The 20,289-nt window shown below is 41.9% G+C and overlaps 1 protein-coding gene across 1 annotated transcript in view; it reads right to left on the reverse strand.

The window, feature by feature from the left end:
* grxcr1a (glutaredoxin and cysteine rich domain containing 1 a) overlaps positions 1 to 20,289 on the reverse strand; it is a 60,497-nt gene that overhangs the window by 25,181 nt on the left and 15,027 nt on the right. The window contains exon 2 of the mRNA XM_072251852.1: positions 7,376 to 7,615. Within this exon, the coding sequence (XP_072107953.1) occupies positions 7,376 to 7,615 (240 nt within the window). The remainder of the gene's footprint in view (positions 1 to 7,375; positions 7,616 to 20,289) is intronic.

Raw genomic sequence — 20,289 nt, forward strand, 5'->3', positions numbered from 1 at the left:
TAATCGGTGCCTCCGCTCCAAGTCTCAGACAGCAAGGAATCATATTGTGAATTCAGTGATGGGTGTCAGAATGCCTGACCTGAATTCTCACTTCTTTATTTCAACACTAGATTGAGTTCTAACAGAATTTTTAAACAATCAAAATGATGAGCTTGGCCCTCTTTTATGTTTAACAAACTGCCTCATACAGAGTTCAAATAAAACGTGACAGGATGTTTTAGTTCACTGAAAAGAGTACGTGTTTACCTGATCAGGAAGGGCCCGCATAATGGGAATTAATATTTGCCTGTCAGGTATTGCTGTTCACTAAAGCATATTTAAATGTGTTGTGAATGCCAGTGTAGAGCTTTAGCAGTATTCTACCCAGCAGTATTCCTGACAGTTCCTTGATAAATGTTAATTTTCTGTAACTCAAAGTGATTAGAACAAACCAGTGGGCTTCCCAAGAGAGGATGAAATTATTTACTTCAAAAACAAGGATTCCGTGATTGGCAATGAGAACTAAAGGAGGTTGAGTTAGATGAAGCTCAGAATGGAGGTGGGGATTGCAATGTACAATTAAGTCTTTTCTTAGTTTCTGTCGTAGGTGGCTCACCAGTGTCATCCCAGCTGCACATTTACATGATTTCTGTATGCTTCCAGTTCTCATCGTGTTGCTGAGTGACTGCATGACTCAACAGGGAACCCTCTGTGACGTTAATGATATTCTGCCTGAATTAAAGCCAGCCTACACCTTTTAAAAGAAGGTGCACAGGAGCTAGCAGGCCTTTGGAGCTCATTCCGAGAGCAGGATCCAAGATAATGCAATACTAAACTGAAGTTATGTGGACTTGAGCAAGTTTAAAGAACTGCAAGATGTATTGAGGCACAGAAGTTTGCCACCATCTTAAAAGTACTTTCATGTGGTACATGTGGGGTCCTTTCTGTAGCTAAGCACAAGAACTGGAAAGCACAGGTAACTATAACACAAGGTGTAAACTGAAGCATTAACCCCCTGCATTAATTAGCATTATGCACAGTGTAACATCATATATGGTCTACTCTGCGTACTAAAGTGGGTTCACTGCACATGGTTTGTATTACAAATATATAAATTTGCAGCAGATGTTTATTGAAGTTGATAATGCCAAGAAATATACACAACTAAATTTAATTTTATGCTATTTCAACTATAATTCAATCAAGAGTGTATATGAGTTTACGCTGTCTGAATTCATTGTAAGGTTGATCAGCTTGTGCAAGCCCTGTGAGTAGCCATTAGTTTTAGTGAAAACCTCCCTGTACATGGACGACGTCACCGCCTTCTGCTCTGATCCGAGGTCAGTTCGCAGGTTGATTGGCACCTGCGAACAGTTCGAGCTAGCGTCGGGGGCCAGGGTCAACCGCACGAAGAGCGAAGCCATGCTCTTTGGCAACTGGCCCGACCGATCCAGCGTCCCCTTCACCATCAGGTCTGACCACGTGAAGGTGTTGGGGATCTGGTTCGGAGGGGCTGAGGCGGCAGGAGCGGACTGCCAAGGTGAAACAGAAACTGGGACTGTGGGGAGGGCGCTCCCTGTCGATAACGGGCAAGAACCTGGTCATCAGGTGTGAGGTGCTCTCAGGGCTGCTGTACTTGGCGCAGGTCTGGCCCGTCCCCCGCTCCCTCAGCTCGGAAATCACCCGGGCTGTCTTCAGATTCGTCTGGGGATCCAAGATGGAGCGGGTGAGACGGACCGCCATGCACAAGTCCCTGGACAACGGGGGCAAGAACGTCCCCAAGGTCGCCCTCACCCTGATGGCCAGCTTCGTATGTGGCTGCATCAGGTTGTGTGTAGAGCCCAGGTATGTGGGCACCAAGTACCACTATGTGCCCAGGTTCTACTTGTCGCCCTGGCTACGAAGGATGGGTCTGGCCCCACTCCCGCGCAACGCCCCAGTCAGCTGGTCGTTGCCGGCATACCTGTCCCACGTAGCAAAGTTCTTCCAGGAGAACGCCTTTGACCACAAGGCCATCAGGCAGTGGTCGGCACGAAGTGTCCTGCAGGCACTGCAGGAGAAGGACGTGATGGACACAGTGGGGTGGTTCCCTGAGCAGACTGTCCAGTTCATCTGGCAAAATGCCTCATCGCCAGATCTCACCAACAGGCACCAAGACCTCGCCTGGCTGGCGGTGAGAGGGGCCCTCCCAGTCAGAGCCCTCCTGTACGCCCGGAATGTCGTCCCTGCACCCCACTGCCCACGGGAGGACTGCAGTGAGGAGGAGTCTGTGACCCACCTCTTTGCACAGTGCCAGTTCGCAAAGAGGGTGTGGAGGAGGATGGACGGGCTAGTGTCACATTTTATCCCCAGCAGCTGCGTAACAGAGGACTCTCTGATCTGCGGGCTGTTCCCGGGGACGCACACGGAGACCAACATCCAGTGCTGCTGGCAGATCATCAACTCGGTGAAAGACGCTCTTTGGTCAGTCCGAAACTTGATGATCTACCAGCACATGGAGATGTCCGTGGGAGAATGCTGCAGACTGGCACACTCTCGGCTGCAGGAGTACGTGCTGAGGGACGCACTGAAACTTGGTGCAGCCACCGCAAGGGCCCGGTGGGGAAGGACCACAGTATAGGTTTCTCCACCCGTGGGAGTGGGAGGGGTCGGTGGGCGAGGAGTATACCCCTCAACAATGAGATGCTAAGCTGAACTACTGGAGTGCCACGTGGGTGGCTATAAACACGGATATTTTACTGAGTATAATGGAAACGTATGTAAAGGATGAAAAGGTATTGAATGGTTTATTGTATATATTTATTTTTGAATAAAGTATATTTTGAAATAAAAAAAAATTAGTTTTATTAATGTGCAGTTCGCTGCACATCAGATGCTGCTATTCAAACTATGAAAGCACATCCTGCATCAGTGTAAACAGTATACAAGACCACAAACAGAGTAAGAACAGAAGATTCTGAGAACACTCAACAGGTCAGCCAGTATCTCTGGAAGGAGAAGCAGTTAATGTTTAAATCTCAAACAAGAGAAAATCTGCAGATGCTGGAGATCCGAACAACACACACAAAATGCTGAAGGAACTCAACGGGCCAGGCAACATCTATGGAAAAGAGTACAGTCGATGTCTCCGGCTGAAACCCTTCTGAGGAGTAGATTTCTCAAACTTCCACTAACGCCCCACCTCCCCCTCGTACCCCATCCGTTATTTATTTATTTATATACACACATTTTTTTTCTCTCTCTCCTTTTTCTGCCTCTGTCCTTCTCACTATAGCCCTTGCCCATTCTCTGGGCTTACCCCCTCCCCCTTTTCTTTCTCCCTAGGCCTCCTGTCCCATAATCCTCTCATATCCCTTTTGCCAATCAACTGTCCTGCTCTTGGCTCCATCCCTCCCCCTCCTGTCTTCTCCTATCATTTCGGATCTCCTCCTCCTCCTCCCACTTTCAAATCTCTTACTAACTCTTCCTTCAGTTAGTCCTGACGAAGGGTCTCGACCTGAAACGTTGACTGTACCTCTTCCTAGAGATGCTGCCCGGCCTGCAGCGTTCACCAGCAACTTTGATGTGTGTTGCAGTAGATTTAAAATGTGAGGGGTGGGGAGAGAGGAAAACAACGTGATAGGTGAAACCTGAAGGGGGAGGGGATAAAGTAAAGAGATGGGAAGTAAATTGGTGAAAGAGATAGAAGGCCATGGAAGAAAATAAAGGGGGGAGGAGCACCAAATGGAGGCAATAGGCGGGGAAGGAGATAAGGTGAGAGAGGGAATAGGGGATGGGAAATGGTGAAGGAGGGAGGTGGGATGGGAGGCATTACTGAAAGTTCGAGAAATCAATGTTCATGCCATCAGGTTGGAGGCTATTCAAACGGAATATAAGGTGTTGTTCCTCCAACCTAAGTGTGGCCTCATCACGACAGTGGCGGAGGCCATGGATAGACATATCAGAATGGGAAAGAGAAGTGGAACTAAAATAGGTGGCCACTGCTTATTCTGGCAGACAGAGCGTAGGTGCTCAGCATAGCAGTCTCCCAATCTGCGTCGGGTCTCACCGATATACAGGAGGGAGCACCAGGCAGAGTATATGACCCCAACAGACTCACAGGTGAAGTGTTGCTTCACCTGGAAGGACTGTTTAGGCCCCTGTATGGTAGTGAGGGAGGAGGTGTAGGGGCAGGTGTAGCACTTGTTCCACTTGCAAGGATAAGTGCCAAGAGGGAGATCAGTGGGGAGGGACAAATGGACATGAGTTGTGTAGGGAGAGATGCCTGTGGAAAGCAGGAAGTGCGGGGGAGGAAAAAATGTGCTTGGAGGTGGGATCCCGTTGGAGTTTCGGAGAATTATGTGCTGGACGTGAAGACTAGCGGGGTGGTAGGCGAGGACAAGAGGAAGCCTATCCCTGGTAGAGTGGCAAGAGGATGGAGTAAGAGCAGATGTGCATGAAATGGAAGCGATGTGGTTGTGGGCAGTGTTGAGACTGGAGGAAGGGAAACCCCTTTCTTAGAAAAAGGCAGACATCTCCTTCGCTCTAGAATGAAAAGCCTCATCCTGAGAGCAGATGTGGCAGAGACAGAGGAATTGAAAGAAGGGGATGGCGACTTTACAATTAACATGGTGGGAAGAGGTAGCTGCAAGAGTCCATGGACATCAGTGAATAAGCTGTCTCTGATAGAGTTAGTGAGATCTGCTACAAATAATGCTTAAATCTGCTGCTTCATCAGAACTAGGATAGTTTGGCTCTGATGAAGTGTTCCAGAAAAAGTCTGAAATAAAAGCAGAAAGGGCTGGAAGTACTCAGGCAGAATCTGTGAAGAGAGAAAAGGCATTAACATTTCAAATTCATTGAAAGATCAGTGCAATTACACAAGTTTCTCCCTCACAAATGGTGTCTGAAGTGGATGGTACTTTCAGAATTCTCTGCTTTCATTTCACTAGACATGGGACACTGGTATCCTGAATTTATCAAGTACTTTTCACATTCTCCATTCCAGAATATTTTGTAAAGAGCTTAGAACTGGGGCATAGTGGACAGCCAAGAACCATAGAACACTACAGGACAGAAAACAGGCCGTTCGGCCCTTCTAGTCTGTGCCAAAACATTATTCCACTAGTCCCATTGACCTGCATCCTGTCCATAACCCTCCAGACCTCTCCCATCCATGTACCTATCCAATTTATTCTTAAAACTTAAGAGTGAGCCCACAGTTATCACGTCAGATGGCAACTCGTTCCACACTCCCACCACTCTCTGAATGAAGAAGTTCCCCCTAAACCTTTCCCCTTTCACCCTAAAGCCATGTCCTCTCGTATTTATCTCTCCTAATCTAAGTGGAAAGAGCCTATTCACATTTACTCCGTCTACACCCCTCATAATTTTGTAAACCTCTATCAAATCTCCCCTCATTCTTCTATGCTCCAAGGAAAAAAGTCCTAACCTGTTACATCTTTCCCTGTAACTCAACTCCTGAAGACCCGGCAACATCCTAGTAAATCTTCTCTGCACTCTTTGAATCTTACTGATATCTTTACTATAGTTCGGTGACCAGAACTGTACACAATACTCCATATTTCACCTCACTATGTCTTATATAACCTCCCCATAACATCCCAACTCCTATATTCAATACTTTGATTTAAGAAGGCTATCAAAGCTTGCAGTGGGATCTGAGCAGCTGGAAAAATGGGCTGAAAAATGACAGACGAAATTTAATGCAGACAAGTATGAGGTATTATGTGTTTGGAAGGACAAACCAGGGTAGGACTTACACAGGGTAGAGCACTGGGGAGTATGGTGGGACATATATAGGCATCTGTTAGTCTCGTGAGACCATGGATTTGCGCCTCGGAAGGTTTCCAGGCTGCAGGCCTGGGCAAGGTTGTATAGAAGACCGGCAGTTACCCATGCTGCAGGTCTCCCCTCTCCACGTCACCGATGTTGTCCAAGGGAAGGGCACTAGGACTGATACAGCTTAGCACCAGTGTCATCACAGAGCAATGTGTGGTTAAGTGCCTTGCTCAAGGACACAACACGCTGCCTTAGCTGAGGCTCAAACTAGCGACCTTCAGATCACTAAACCAATGCCTTAACTATCTGGCCATGCACCAACAGAACAGAAGGACCTGGTAATACAGATTCATAATTCCTTTTAAGTGGTGTCATAAATAGATAGGGACATAAAGAGAGTCTTTAATACATTGGCCTTTGTAATTCAAAGTATTGAGTACAGGAGTTAGGATATTATGTTGAAGTTGTGTAAGGTGTTGGTAAGGCCTACTTTGGAGTATTATGTGCAGTTGTGTTCACTTACCTGTAGGAAAGATATTAATAAGATTGAACACATACAGAGAACCTTTACAAGGATTTTCTGGGACTTGAGGACTTGAATATTAGGGAAAGGATAGAAAGTTTAGGTCTTTATTCCCTGGAGCATACAAGAATAAGGGGAGATTTGATAGAAGCATATAAAATGATGAGTGGTAAGGACAACGTAAATGTAAGCAGGCTTTTTCCATTGAGGTTGGATGAGACTAGAACTGGAGATCATGGGATGAGGATGAAAGTGAAATGTTTAAGGGGAATATGAGGGGTAACTTCATCACTTAGAGGTTGATGAGAATGAGGAATGAGATGCCGGTGTAATTTCAACTTTTAAGAGAACCTTGGATAAGTACATGGATGGGAAAGGTATAAGGGCAATGGTCCTTGGGACTAATAGAATAATTGTTCAGCATGGATTTGATGGGCTGAAGAGCCTGTTCCCGTGCTGTAGTGCTCTATGACTCTATGTTTTATGACTCTACTATATTCTTAACAGAATTGTGTAAAGGACAATAGATATCCTGAAACCAATGGAACCACTGTGGGTTCAAGACAATTATTGTTCTTTGTGCAATTCTGTAAAAGAGATCAGGTCAAAAACGACAGCAGCATATAGAAGGCTTCATCTGAAGTAACTGCTCTTATACAGAAGTCCATATCCTGTCTGTGGCATTTGCTGTAGCTGCACAGTTAGCAGCTTCTTCAAAACAGCATAACATTAGCAATTCTGCAAAGTCATGATTCTTCCTCGGAGCTCACTGGTCCACCTGTAAATTTTATATCTTTTTCGGTTCACTGGCCTCAATTAGAACGAGCGCAATGAAAATAACTAGTGCTTTCTTTCGAAAAGCAGTGAAGTTAAAATCCATCCCCTTTGGGACAATTAACCTGAGTTGTTCTATCAGCTCACCAATATAATTGGTAGCTCAAGCAGGTAGATGATAGGAACAATGCAAAAACCAGAATGGTTTGCCATTGAAATGATGAAGCATGTTATTTGATTTGCAGTTTGGCCCATATGTCAGCATAATTATAAGAGCATATACAGAGTTTGGTATTTGGTCAGAACATCTCAACTTACCCCTAGGTAACAGCCATCGATGAAAACTACAGGTAAGGAAGGAGATTCATTTGCTCTCTTGCAACGCTCTTCTAGCTCCTTTCCATAGTCACTGTTCAAAGCAACGTTTTTTTCTTCCAACTTTATTCTGTGATTTTGGAAAATTTTCCTTACTAGCTCGCATCGATCAAACGTTGCCCTCACAACACGAAGGCTAGTAGTGTAGATTACTATTCTTCCAAACTCGAGAGCCAGTGGTGGCTGCAACAAATAAAGACAAGTTTTAAAGATAGCATCGCCTGTAGCTCTCTGTGTTAACTCTCCGAATAACTTATGTTTTTAAGTTGGACACAAGCATGCATGCTCGATTTCCACACAATTGTGACGCCTTATGAACCTTTCTCTCCATCACCCAAACCAACTTGATCTCTGGATGATTAAAAGAACAATGAAATCCAAGGAAAACAGGAGAGAATTATCTCTAAACAGACTTAGTCAAGTATCATATACGTATGATAAATCATGAAAGGCAACGCTGAATTCATAATATGTTGATATTCAGTGAGATTTTGTGCTAACCATAACTAGTGAGCTTTTTCACCTGAGTTAATATTACAGTAAAATTTATAACTGCCCTTCATAAATGAATATTTTACACAAATGAGTTCACGCTTCTCCAAATAATATGTTTTTTTAATTCACATTAGGGATTTCTTTCAAGCCACTAAAGAGAAAGAGTTGAAAAAGGTGGGAATGAAAGACTTTTAAATATCAGGCCAAATTCCAGTCCACCTATCTTTGTTTTCAGTCAGCTGAAAACTTCAGGGAAGCTGCATAAATGCATTTTAATAGAATTGTTATTTTTAAAGCACGACAGCTGAATTGTCTGCAGATAAGGAATCTCTGCAGGTAAGTAGTAATGAGAAATGCCAGACTTTTGAAGTTCTTTCTAATTCTTTTATTAAATTTCAAACTGCGCTGAAAAGTCCAGTCTTTAATCCCAGTTTCTTTAATTCATTGTGCATTTACAAGCTTGCTCGAGGGTCAGTAGGAGAAAAGATGTTTCCTCTGGGCCCAAGAAGCTAATCAGTCTTCCTTACAATGATCTCAGATCTCAAGTAGAGTCTCCCGTACTCCCAAATGCCTCCAGTCATTTTCCATTCACTCACACTGATCCTCTAGTCCAGTAATTCTGATTCCTCCACTCGAAGCATAATTTCCCGTCTCCCTCATTCTTCACATCTCCATACGCATATATCCAACTCTTTGACTGTCCCCAGCTCATTCAACAATCTCTGAACATTTGGCATTTGCAACATCCTCCCCACACTCATGCCTGATACTCTGAAAGTTCCTCACACACTCTCACTATGCCCTACATACTTGGTTTTCAAGTAGCCAACATGCACAAGAATATTTTAAATGTGACCTGTGGCTAGTTTCACACCTGATGTTAAGGCTCCCCATCCAGAATCCTCACTGCAACCCAATGCAACACCTCAACATCCCTCCCACATTGCATCTCTGTTTGAGTAAATGGTGAGTCATCTGCGCCGAAGTATGATTACCTAGGGATATCTCAGCCTGATTTTGAATCAAATTACTTTTTGCTCAATATTTGTAAATGTATGGATCAGTCTGTCAGAATAGGAGTGTTTTTGTTACCGCTTGTTGATGGTAAAATGCTTTTAATTGTGTTGAAATTTAAGTGAAAGAGATAAATAAACAATATAGGTAGTCAGTTTACATCTGTAAATATTCATTCCAGATAGTCAGCTTTTCTCTTGGAATGCAACAATGAACATTTCTAGGATGGTATGCCGCGAGCATTTTATCTTTATACTAAAAGTAATATATAATGATTAACTTTAGAATGCTACTTTACTGCCAGGGAATAGATTTTCTAATATCGGTGAAGGTTAGAACGATAACTTACCTATCCTCAGGACATTGTGCATGTAGTGAACGAGTTCAGAAACATACTTAGGTCTTTGAATTGGTTGCAAATCTACTTCATCCATTATCCAATACTGTTCACTGTATTCCCATTGTGTTGTCTTTCCCCAGTACTACTGGTTAACACCTCCATTTTAAGTTCTAAACCATTACATTTTTAAATGATGTTATTGTTTCTGTTTCAATCGATGTCGTAATTGTAAAGCACACAATGTTCTCATTATCATCCCCACAAACACATTTATTTAGTGGGTGATTATTCCAAATTTCTTATGTATTTGTTACTGACAACTGGAAACAATTTATTGCTGTTCACTTCTTCAATTCATTTCAAGGTCCTAAAATCCCCTTCATGTTCTCTGTTGCTATAAAATTGTTTTAGTTTTAAAGCCTTTTTGTTGTTTCTCTTTTTGATATAATTTCAGTGAATCATCATTGGGCCCATTGTATTTCTCTAACATCCTTTGTATAGCAGGGTCTGTACAAGTTCAAGGTCAAGTTCAACTGCCACTCAACCATTGACATGTATACAGCTAAAGGAAACAGTATTCCTCTGGGGCCAAGGTGCAAATCACAGTACATACAGTCACACACAGTAACCGGCACCTAGCACGTATAGCTAAGATAGCATATACAGTCACACAAAAAAATATATTAACCCAAGTCCCTGAGTGGCATGGCCTGAAGGTTGATGTTGCATGGGATGCTGGTCCTGGAGCCATGATTCTGTAAGAGCAAGCACACAGCAGTTCCTCATTATGCGCAGATGAACACAGTCCAGCTTGTCTTCATGTGAGTGAACAGTGGAGGGCAGCTCTGACAGCGGGGGTCAGCCCAGCCCAGCCCAGCACAGACTCCAGTGTGCCTGCTGCATCTCTGCTCTCTCCCACACCTCCTCCCCAGCGTGCTGCAACAGGCAACGCTGGGGCTTGGGGGCCTGGTCCATGCAGCACTCCAGGGCACGCAGCTCTCCTGCTACTGTTCTCACTGATGAACCAGTGAACCGGACTTGCAGTATTCTACATTGTCAATGTCCAAAGGGTCTTGCAATCACAAGAAAAATGTCCCAGACAATCATTTGCACCACGCATCACCTCCAACACCTTCTTCCCTAGGTGGCCACAGCAGGCAACAATACACTACACAAGCCCATTCCACAGTTTCACCACTATCCAGCAACTCACTAGCGATGAAGGCCTGCGGTACTTGCTGTTCTTACTATTGAGCAGTGTCTCACAATCGTAAAAAAGACATAAAAGATGAACTGTTACACCATTGGCTGGCTCAGAGAGGTCTCACTGACCAAGCATGTTGCCATCTTATGACAACTCCATAGTTGAATCAAAGATATAGCATTGCTTTTGTGTGAAATCCAGACATTCAGACACTAATTGGTTTTTATTATATTCAAATTGTTTTCTGAGTTTTTACAATTTCTGTATTTCTCTCTTTTCTTGCTTTTGACTAAGAATCTTAATATCTGCCTTTCTTTATTCCCAACAAGAGGAACTAGTTCTTCCATTTCCCCTCCATACAATCCTCCCCCCACTTTTCAGGATTTACGGAAGGCCCGTACATAGGCAAGCTATCTCTGGTGGACCAAGAGAAACTGTAGCATTAAAACACTTAGAGTTGATGTTTGGGCTTGCAACTCCACTAGTTTCTACCTGTGTGATTTCATTTCAGACTCAGAAGCATACCATTATCTTGCTATAATTTCTTGATCTTTTATATTATCTATCATGAGACAGCAATTTAACGCTAGTTGCAACCCTGGTCAGTCTTGGCACTGGCTAGATCTCATGCATTAGTTAGGAATATGAGAGTGAACTTCTGAGTGTGTTCCAGATAGCTATTTTTAGACCAAGTATTGAGTTTGTTCCCTAATTGAATGGTGCACCATTCAATAAGGATTTATGATTAATTAACCATTTTGTGTTGGTGCTTTAGAGGAGAGTAACTACAACATGACGGGGTTCTTCATTAAATGAAGTAGAACATGAGGTAGTTTCATCTGAAACTAGGGTCTTAAATTTAAACAGAAGAAACTAAAAGTAAGAGGAGTGAATTGGCTATCACAGATTGGGAGCTTCATTGGAAAGCACAATAATGGTTAAGCAATGGCTAAGTTTAAGAAACAAGTTGTTATTGTTTTGTATGTCATGGCCCAGGAGGGGCAGACATGAGTCTGTCTGTTCAGGTGTCAGGGTTGGATCAATTTTCATCTGGCGTCTTGTCCACAGGCATTCCAACATGAGTGGCCTTGATTGGCATCACCTGATGGAGTCCTTGAAGCTGACAAGCCTCCACACGATGTCAACATTAAGAAGCAAGTAAACTAACATCTATATATTCATTTCTGGAGCCAAAAAAAAGGAAAGTGACACAAAGATTTAAGAACAACATTAAAGATAGAATTAGATTCAAAGAGGAGGCATGTAAGTTACCAGTAAAAACAACAGATACTGTAGGAAGTTTGAGAGAAGATTAAAATTCATTAAAAATATATAACTGATTACAAGAAGAAACATAAAGCATGAGAGTAAACTTGCAAGACACATAAAAGTTTCTGTAAGAATGTAAAAAGATTGGTGAAACAAATGTAGGCTCCTTATAATGAGAAACTATGAAATGGCAAAGCAATTATACAAATTTAGATTAGATTTAGATTATGAGGACACACAGTCCTCTTTTATTGTCATTTAGTAATACATGCAATAAGAAATGATACAATGTTCCCCTGGTATGATATCACAGAAACACAAGACAAACCAAGACTAAAAAAATGACAAAAACCACATAATTATAACATATAGTTACAGTAGTGCAAAGCAATACCGTAATTTGATAAAGAACCTACCATGGGCACGGTAAAAAACAGTCTCAAAGTCTCTCGAAAGTCCCATCATCTCACGCAGATGGTAGAAGGAAGAGAAACTTCTACCTCCAACCTCCAACGCTGCAAACTTGCCAGTGCAGCACCCTGGAAGCACCCGACCACAGCCAACTCTTGAGTCCGTCCGAAAACTTCGAGTCTTCGACCAGCCCTCCGACACCGAGCACCAAGCACCATCTCTGCAGAGCGCTTCGACCCCGGCCCCGGCAACAGGCAACAGGCAAAGCCGAGAATTTGGGGCCTTCCCCTTCACAGATTCTCGATCGCACAGTAGCAGTGGCAGTGAAGCAGGCATTTCAGAAGTTTCTCCAGATGTTCCTCCGTGCTTCTCATGTCTGTCTCCATCAAATCAGGATTGTGCACGGTACCTACTTAACAAATACGATACCATTTTGGAGCAGCCGCATGCACTGCGTCAAGCCGCCATCTTCTCCTCCCCTCCTCATACTTTATAGATGAAGATTCAAATAACTTTCTAGAAATACTAGGAAACCAAGAGCCTACTGAAAAGAAGGGATTAAAGGAAATCAGTGATAGTAAGACAAAATGATGAAGAAATTAAAGGCACTATAAGCCAATAAATCCATGGATCTAGATTCTGGGAGAAGTTAGTGTCAATGAACAACATAGCCAAGAGCGACATCCTCCAGACTGTTCACAAAATGACTCCTTTCATTTCCTTTACACCTTCTTTTTCATTCAAATGTAGTTCTGCTACTGTTGGAGCCTGTGACCTACATTTTGGTTGTGTGTTTTCTAGCCCATTGAATGAACTGGCACTTTGCTATCTCCGAGGGTGTTCAGTGAGATTTCGAGCAAAGCGTGCGGCTTCAAGACCAAGAAGCCGGGAGACAGGGCGCGACCCCAGGATCAATTCCACTTCTCACTGATCTCGCTGACTGAAGCATCAAAGAAGATTGAAATCATCGAGACAAAAGCGGAACGTGAGCCGGTGTTCAGCACCATCCACCAGCCTCCGGCTCGCAGCTGCTGGAGGAGAGTGATGGTCTCTCTGTCTCCATATGGCTAGTTGGTCCTAGAAGAAGGTCCCTGCATTTGAATGGTCTCTCTCTCTCCCTCTCGCTTGATGCTGTTGGAGGATTGCGCTGGAGTCCTGGGTCTTGGGCAAGGTTTCATCAACACAGTTTATGGATTGAACACTGTATTTCATGATGTCTTTCTGATTGTTGGTTGTTCCTTTTTTTGTTTCTACTTTGGGCATGTTTGATCGGGGTTGCCTTCAGATAACGAACAACACAGCACTAGATGGAACTGATCTGAGCTGGACTAAATATGCGGGAAGACATATCTCATAATTGTATACTGCATGCTTAATTTGATAATAAATGTACTTTGAATCTTTTGAGTACTAACAGACATAACCATGGAAACAATAGTTGCCTTGATTGGCATTTTCCAAATGTCTATAGATCACAGAGTCACCTGCAGATCATAAAGTGGCAAATGAAAGTTCACTACTCAAGAAAAGAAGGTAAGAGAAAGCAGGAAATTTTTCTGTTAGACTAACATAAGTATTATAGAAAATGTTGGAGTCATTATTATAACAGGAAATGTGCTGAATTAGACAAAGTCAACATGGATATATGAAAGGGAAATCATGTTTGACAAAGTTACTGGAGTTTTTTTTTGAGAATGTGACTGCTAGGATAGATAAGGCAGAACCAGTCTTTGTTGTGTATTTGGAACTTTAAAAGTCTTTTATAAAGTCCCTCATAAGAGGTTGGCATATATAGAATATATTGGCATGCATTGAAAATTGGCTGACAGACAGGAATTAGAGAGAAAGAATACATGAGACTTTCTCAAGCTTGCAGGTATTGACTAGCGGGATCAATGCCTAGGCACCAGCTAATTACAATTTACACCAATGATTAGGATTATGGGATGGAATGTATTTTTTTCTAAAGTTGCAGGCAATACAAAACTGGATGGGATCGCATGTTGTGAGGAGGATGCAAAGAGGCTTCATTCTGTTTTAAGCAAATTGCAAATTCCTGATCATTGCAAATGCAACTAAATGAAGTACCATTTACATGGAGAAATGTTTATGCACAATGGGATTTACGCTTGCTTATACATCGAAAACATACAAGTGCTACAATTAATTAAGAAAGCAAATGGTCATGAATCATAGTCATGCAGTCATACTACCAAAGACGGCCTATGCCATTTCTATGCCATCCTTTTGCACATCTAAATTAATCGCATATGCCTATATTAGGACTGAACCCTTTTATGCCTTGCCTTTTTAAGCTTCTTTCTAAATCTATCTTATTCCACCACCTTCTCTGGCAGTACATTCCAAATATCAATCATTTTCTATATAAAACCTACTCCCCAGGTTCTCTTCAAAACTCCATCTTCTTACCATAAAGTTAAGCCCTTTTGTATTTGATACCCATAACATGGGAAAGAAATTACATATGCGTGGCACGGTAGCATAATGGTTAGCACAATGCTCTACAGTACCAGTGACTCAGATTCAATTTCCACCATAGCCTGTACGGAGTTTCTCCCTGTAACCACTCGGGTTTCCTCCGGGTGCTCTGGTTTCCTCCCACAGTCCAAAGATTTACTGGTTGGTAGGTTAATTGGTCATTGCAAATTGGCCTGTGATTAGGCTAGGATTAAACCCTAGGCTGGGCGAAGGGTTAAACCCTAGGCTGGGCAGCACAGCTGGCTTATACTGCACTGTATCTCAATAAATAAATAAGTACTTCTATCAGGTATGTTGGCCTTCACAGCAGGAGGTTTTGAGTACAGAAGGACATCTCGTAGATTTGTACAGGCCCACACCTATGAAGTTTTGGTCCCCTTGTCAAAGAAAGAATATACTTGCCGAAGAAAAAGTGCAGCAAAGGTCCCTAAGATCCCTGGAATGGCAGAACTGTTGTTTGAGCAGAGATTAGTTCAACTAGAAGACACAAGAGACAACAGATGATGGACTTTGGAAGAATTCAGTGGGTCAAGCAGCATCCTTGCCTGCTGAGTTCCTCTAGCATGACCCACTAAACTCCTCCAGCAGATTATTTGTCAGCGCAATGAGGCCTGCATTTACTAAAATATAGGAAACAAAGAACATATGGCAATGTTCAAAATTCTGCCTATGATCATAAGTGGATGCCAGCTAAATGCTTTCTCTGGATGAGGGGTCCAGAATGAGGAGTTACATTTTTACGGTATGGGGTAAAACATGAAAGACTGAGGTGAGGAGAAATGCGTACACTTGAAAGATAATGAATTTGTGGAAGTCTCTGCCACAGATGATGCTGGAGCCTCTGTCATTGAATGCATTTAAGAAGGAAGTAGATCGATCCCCATATATGGTATGGGAGTATGGCATTGAGACAGAGCAACAGCCTGGTGCCCATTGAATAGCAAAGCAAGCTCGAACAGCTGAATGATCAACTTGTGCATCTATTGTCTATGTTTCTGTGCACACATTAACACATCCTTTCATTCTACGTTCTATTCATAAAGCCAGAAATCAGACAGATGACCTTCATCCCCTGCATTCAAATGTAATAACGCATGAGTAATATGTTTTTGGGAGTTAACAGCCATTCGTGTCTAATTGGTGGTGACCCGAAGGGCAGGTATATTGGAAGAAGTAGCAACTCTCTCCTGTTGCTTAACATGATGACAATTGACTAGAGTCAGTTGTCCAAATCCTATTATCCTTGATTCTCAGTAGTTCAAAACTTTTAGTCTAGATGACTCCTCTAGGAGAGAGAATTTCCAAAGATCACAACCATTTGAGAGAAGATCTTTACCTCATCTCTTGTGTATGTGGCTGGCCTACTTATCCTGAAACTTTTCCCTACAGTTCTGGACTCACCACAGGAAAAACATGATCACAGAATCTCCACTGTCAAAATCTCATACAATTTTATGGTTTGATAAGATTTCACCTCCTTTTTATATATAAAATCCAGAGATATTAATCTTTCTTCATCCAACAAACCTCTCATCCAAGGATTCAAGTGCATTGTTCATTCATGAGCTGGTACAATAGTTCAATGCTCAGCCTGCAGTGGTGCGATCGTCTCACTTCTAATGGTGGACAATGAAGTCCTCCACCAAAAGTGATTTGGTTCCCACTGCTTCTTCCACGTTTTCTTCAACATAGAACTGTAATGACTCATCAGATGAAGCAGAATGATAGGTGATGTATCGTCCCCGGTGCGTGCATATTTCATGGAGTCCAGAGTCAACACTGAAGACTCGCGGAGCAGTTCACTCCCACCTGTAAAACACTGTACCACCACTACTTTTGTTAGCTTTGTTCTGATGGTAAGAGACAGGATATACTCCAGGACTGCCCTGAAGCAGTCTGTTAGGATGACTTACATCAGACAGGAACCCTCAATTGTTTGTGAGAAAGTCTTTACAAGATCAACTGGGTTGGATTCAATTTGACATGTCTCAATTCAGTGTCCAGTCAAGTCCATGTGGTCCATCAGTTTTATACTTGTTATTGCTTCAAGCAGTTAAGATAACCAACCACATTGTTGCATGCCTGGGTTCACAATGTAATCCAACCCAGGTCAGAATATCAGTTTTCTACATACAAAGGATATTGGTGAGCAGGATCAGCTTTGAAGAAACCATCTAGTGTTTCATAGTCATCATTCATCGAGACTGATTGCCTTAAAAAAATCCAAGTTATTAACTGGATTTAAATTTCACAGCTTCCTTGGTGAAATTTAAACTGACACTTCTGATGAGAGATCTTACCCCAAAAACGTCGACTGTTTACTCTTTTCCATAGATGCTACCTGACTGCTGTGAGTTCCTCCACCATTTTGTGAGTGTTGCTTTGGATTTCCAGCATCAGCAGATTTTCTCTTGTCTGTGACATTTTGAAGTTACTTGTCTAGTAACTACCCCACCATCCTGTTAGCTGAAGGTAGCATGTTGGGCTATCTGGATCTACCATTTAGGCTCATGGACCAAATGCCTATTGGCCATCTAGAGATTAAAATAATACACCCAGGGATGATGAACATTTCTAGAAATCCATATTTCCTTTGCACTTTTATCAGTAGATCATTTTATGCTACCATTTTGATCAATTTGTACGACTATTTTCAACCAATTTGCCATTTATTAACACACCACATGCTTACTCATTATTTTGGTGAAAGATTTCACTTTATTATCCATACCTATTGTTTTTATTCACTTGTGAGATATTGCCTTTGTTGTCAAGGTTAGCACATACTTCTCATCCTAACCTCCTTAGAAAAGGTAGCATGAACCGCCTTCTACAGTCCTTATGGTGAAGCTAGTCCTATAGTGCAATTCTGTCATGATTTCCAGGATTTTCACCCAGAGACAAAAAAGGAGTGATGATATATTTCTCAGTCAGGTTATTGTTGATTTAGGATTATCTGCAGATTTGAAACCACATCTCCAATTCCAGAAGACAGTGGAGCAGTGGATCAACAGATCCATGATGCCAACACTACACAATTTGCCATACTCGACACTTGTATTCTTTTCCTGAAGATTCCATGTTCTCTTACTTGCAGCCATCTTGCATCTGATAACTTGCTCAAGAACCTCTTGTGCTGCATCTTTTCAAAGTCCACGTAGAGCAGATCTGCAAAACTGTCATTGTCTTCTTCATGCGATACAAGAACACAGAAACATTAGTAGGTCACCAGGCACCACAAGCCTTCCCCATCATTCAATATAATCTAACCTGGGTCTTAATTCCTTGCCTGTGCCAGTTCTGGATAAACATTAATTTTTCAAATTTTCAAAAATATAGCTATCTCCTCTTTAACACCTCCATTGATCTGGACTCCACAACACTTCAGGTAAAGAATTCAGAAGTTTAATTGCCTCTGACTTCTTTAAAGAACTTGCTATGGACTAAAAAATAACCCTTAAGTAATCTATGTTGACTTTACTTATATTATACTTCTGTCCCTGGAAGTTTCCTTATCAGAGCTTTCAGCAAAAATTCCAATGTACTTTCCTAGAGTTAATGATAAGCTAAATAGTGATTAATCATTGAACTAGTTTTATCTCTCACTTAAAGCACAACAGTACTTTCTGTTCCCAGCACTCTAATGCCCTTTTTACTCTGGGCTTTTTTATGTGACACTCATAAAATATTGTCTACTGCGGTGTCCTCCAAAGAAACTTGGATAATTAGTGATCAGAACCCAAGAGTTAGTCTGCAATATATTTGACTCACGCAGCATCTCATTTCTTTATATCTTCATCGCTGGTGAGTTGCCAGTTCTTAAAAGGATATTATACTTCTTCAAGTGCACAGTACCTGAGCTATATAAAATTATCAGAAACAGAGACAACTATTGCCTGATTCCCATACTAGAGGTGTCTAAAGCTTAGACAAATTAGAAGGAGTTGATTTAAAGGGAACTGGAGGGATACACATTTTTGCACAAAGAGTAGACAGTGTCAGGAATAAGCTGTCAGAGGAAGTGGTAGAAGCAGGAACGGGAAAAACATTTAAGATGTACCTGAATGAGCAGAGCACAGGGGAATATGAATTAATGCAGGTAAGTGAGTCAGATTAAGTCAAGTTGAGTTCATTGTAACGTACACAAGTACTGCAAGGTACAAGTACAATGAAAAACTTGCAGTAATATCACAAGCACCCAGGTTTAGACAACACACAAAACATAGTAGGTATACATTATATAAGACAGTGAAGAAAGGAAATAGAGATGAGTGGACTCAGTATAGGTAGGCATGATGGTCAGCATAGATGCAGTGAACCAAAGGTCTATTCTCTGTGCTGTACAACTCTATAACTTCATGACTATGACTGACACAAATATCAGCCTTGAGATACCACTGAAACCTCTTTCCTCAGGTAATGGTCAGCAATTGATGCAAGTGCCAGCAAAGAGGTTAATTTATATATTTAAGAAATAAATAGTTATTTTAATAGGTTGACAGCTGTTTAAAATCTAGAAAGGTGAAATAAAGGAGTTCTCTGTCTCCACTTGATCTTCAGTTTAATACCTGTGCATTCGACTTCTTTTTCTAAATTATTTATACTATGAAAGACCAATTCGATGTTAGGGAATACTAGAACTCTTGCTGGCCATAAGATTCTAAACCTTACTGAGGAGAACATGGAGGAGCACACTAGAAGAGCTGGAACCTCTGTCAGGGCTTTGATAGGAGAGTTTGTATTTGTTCTATTAGAGAGGGGGACATGTATACTGACAAAAAACATGTTAAGGGCAGTTTTTGAACAGGGAAAATTAGATCTCCCTGACCTGTCATCTCCACAATAGTCAGCCAACTCTGAAGTGGCATCATTCTGTAGTCGGATGTTCTAAATTCCATGTCATGCTGGGGTTCCCACTGCCTTCATTCCATATGAACACAAGAACTCTCCTGCTGGTTTGATCAGACGAGCATCATAGATCAGGACATTTGTAGCTCTTGTGCCAGGTTTCTTCACCCCTTCTCCAATGGGTTTCCAGAGTCTTTCTGCAAAGTGACTTTCAATTCACTAGAGCTTGTGGTTCCAGCATTTTGAAAATGCAATCATTGAGGACATAAATCAGCGACCTGAGAAAAAAACATCTCAATGGCCAAAATTTTGCTGAAAGAGATATTTTAATAACTCCAAATGGAGCTTATAGTTATTTATAGTTTCCCAATTTCTATTAGTTTTAGTGCACATAACAATTTAAATTAATATTATATAGCTGGCACAGAGCCTTACAATTAATCGGTCCTCCAGTTTCAGTTCTTTCCTGCCTGCCACTCTTAAAGTCTTTTTTAATTTTACAGAACCAATGAGTCATGAAGGGAGAAATTTAGGCCAGTGCAGCACAAATTATTACAGTAGGTATTATTTTCAGAGGGTGACATAAAACTATTTTGAGAACTGAGTGAATGAGGAAATTCATCATATTCATAATCAGCTAATGAAGTGTGCAAAAAAAGAACAACCATAAAAAAACCCATTTTATGTTTGCAACATCCATGATATGAACAAAAGAAAGCAGAAGGTGAATGAGTTTGATTCATCTGCTATTTTCTGTGCCCATCGCAACATTGGATG

The sequence above is a fragment of the Mobula birostris genome, chromosome 3 (genome assembly GCF_030028105.1).
Source record: "Mobula birostris isolate sMobBir1 chromosome 3, sMobBir1.hap1, whole genome shotgun sequence".
In the NCBI taxonomy this organism is placed as follows: domain Eukaryota; kingdom Metazoa; phylum Chordata; class Chondrichthyes; order Myliobatiformes; family Myliobatidae; genus Mobula; species Mobula birostris.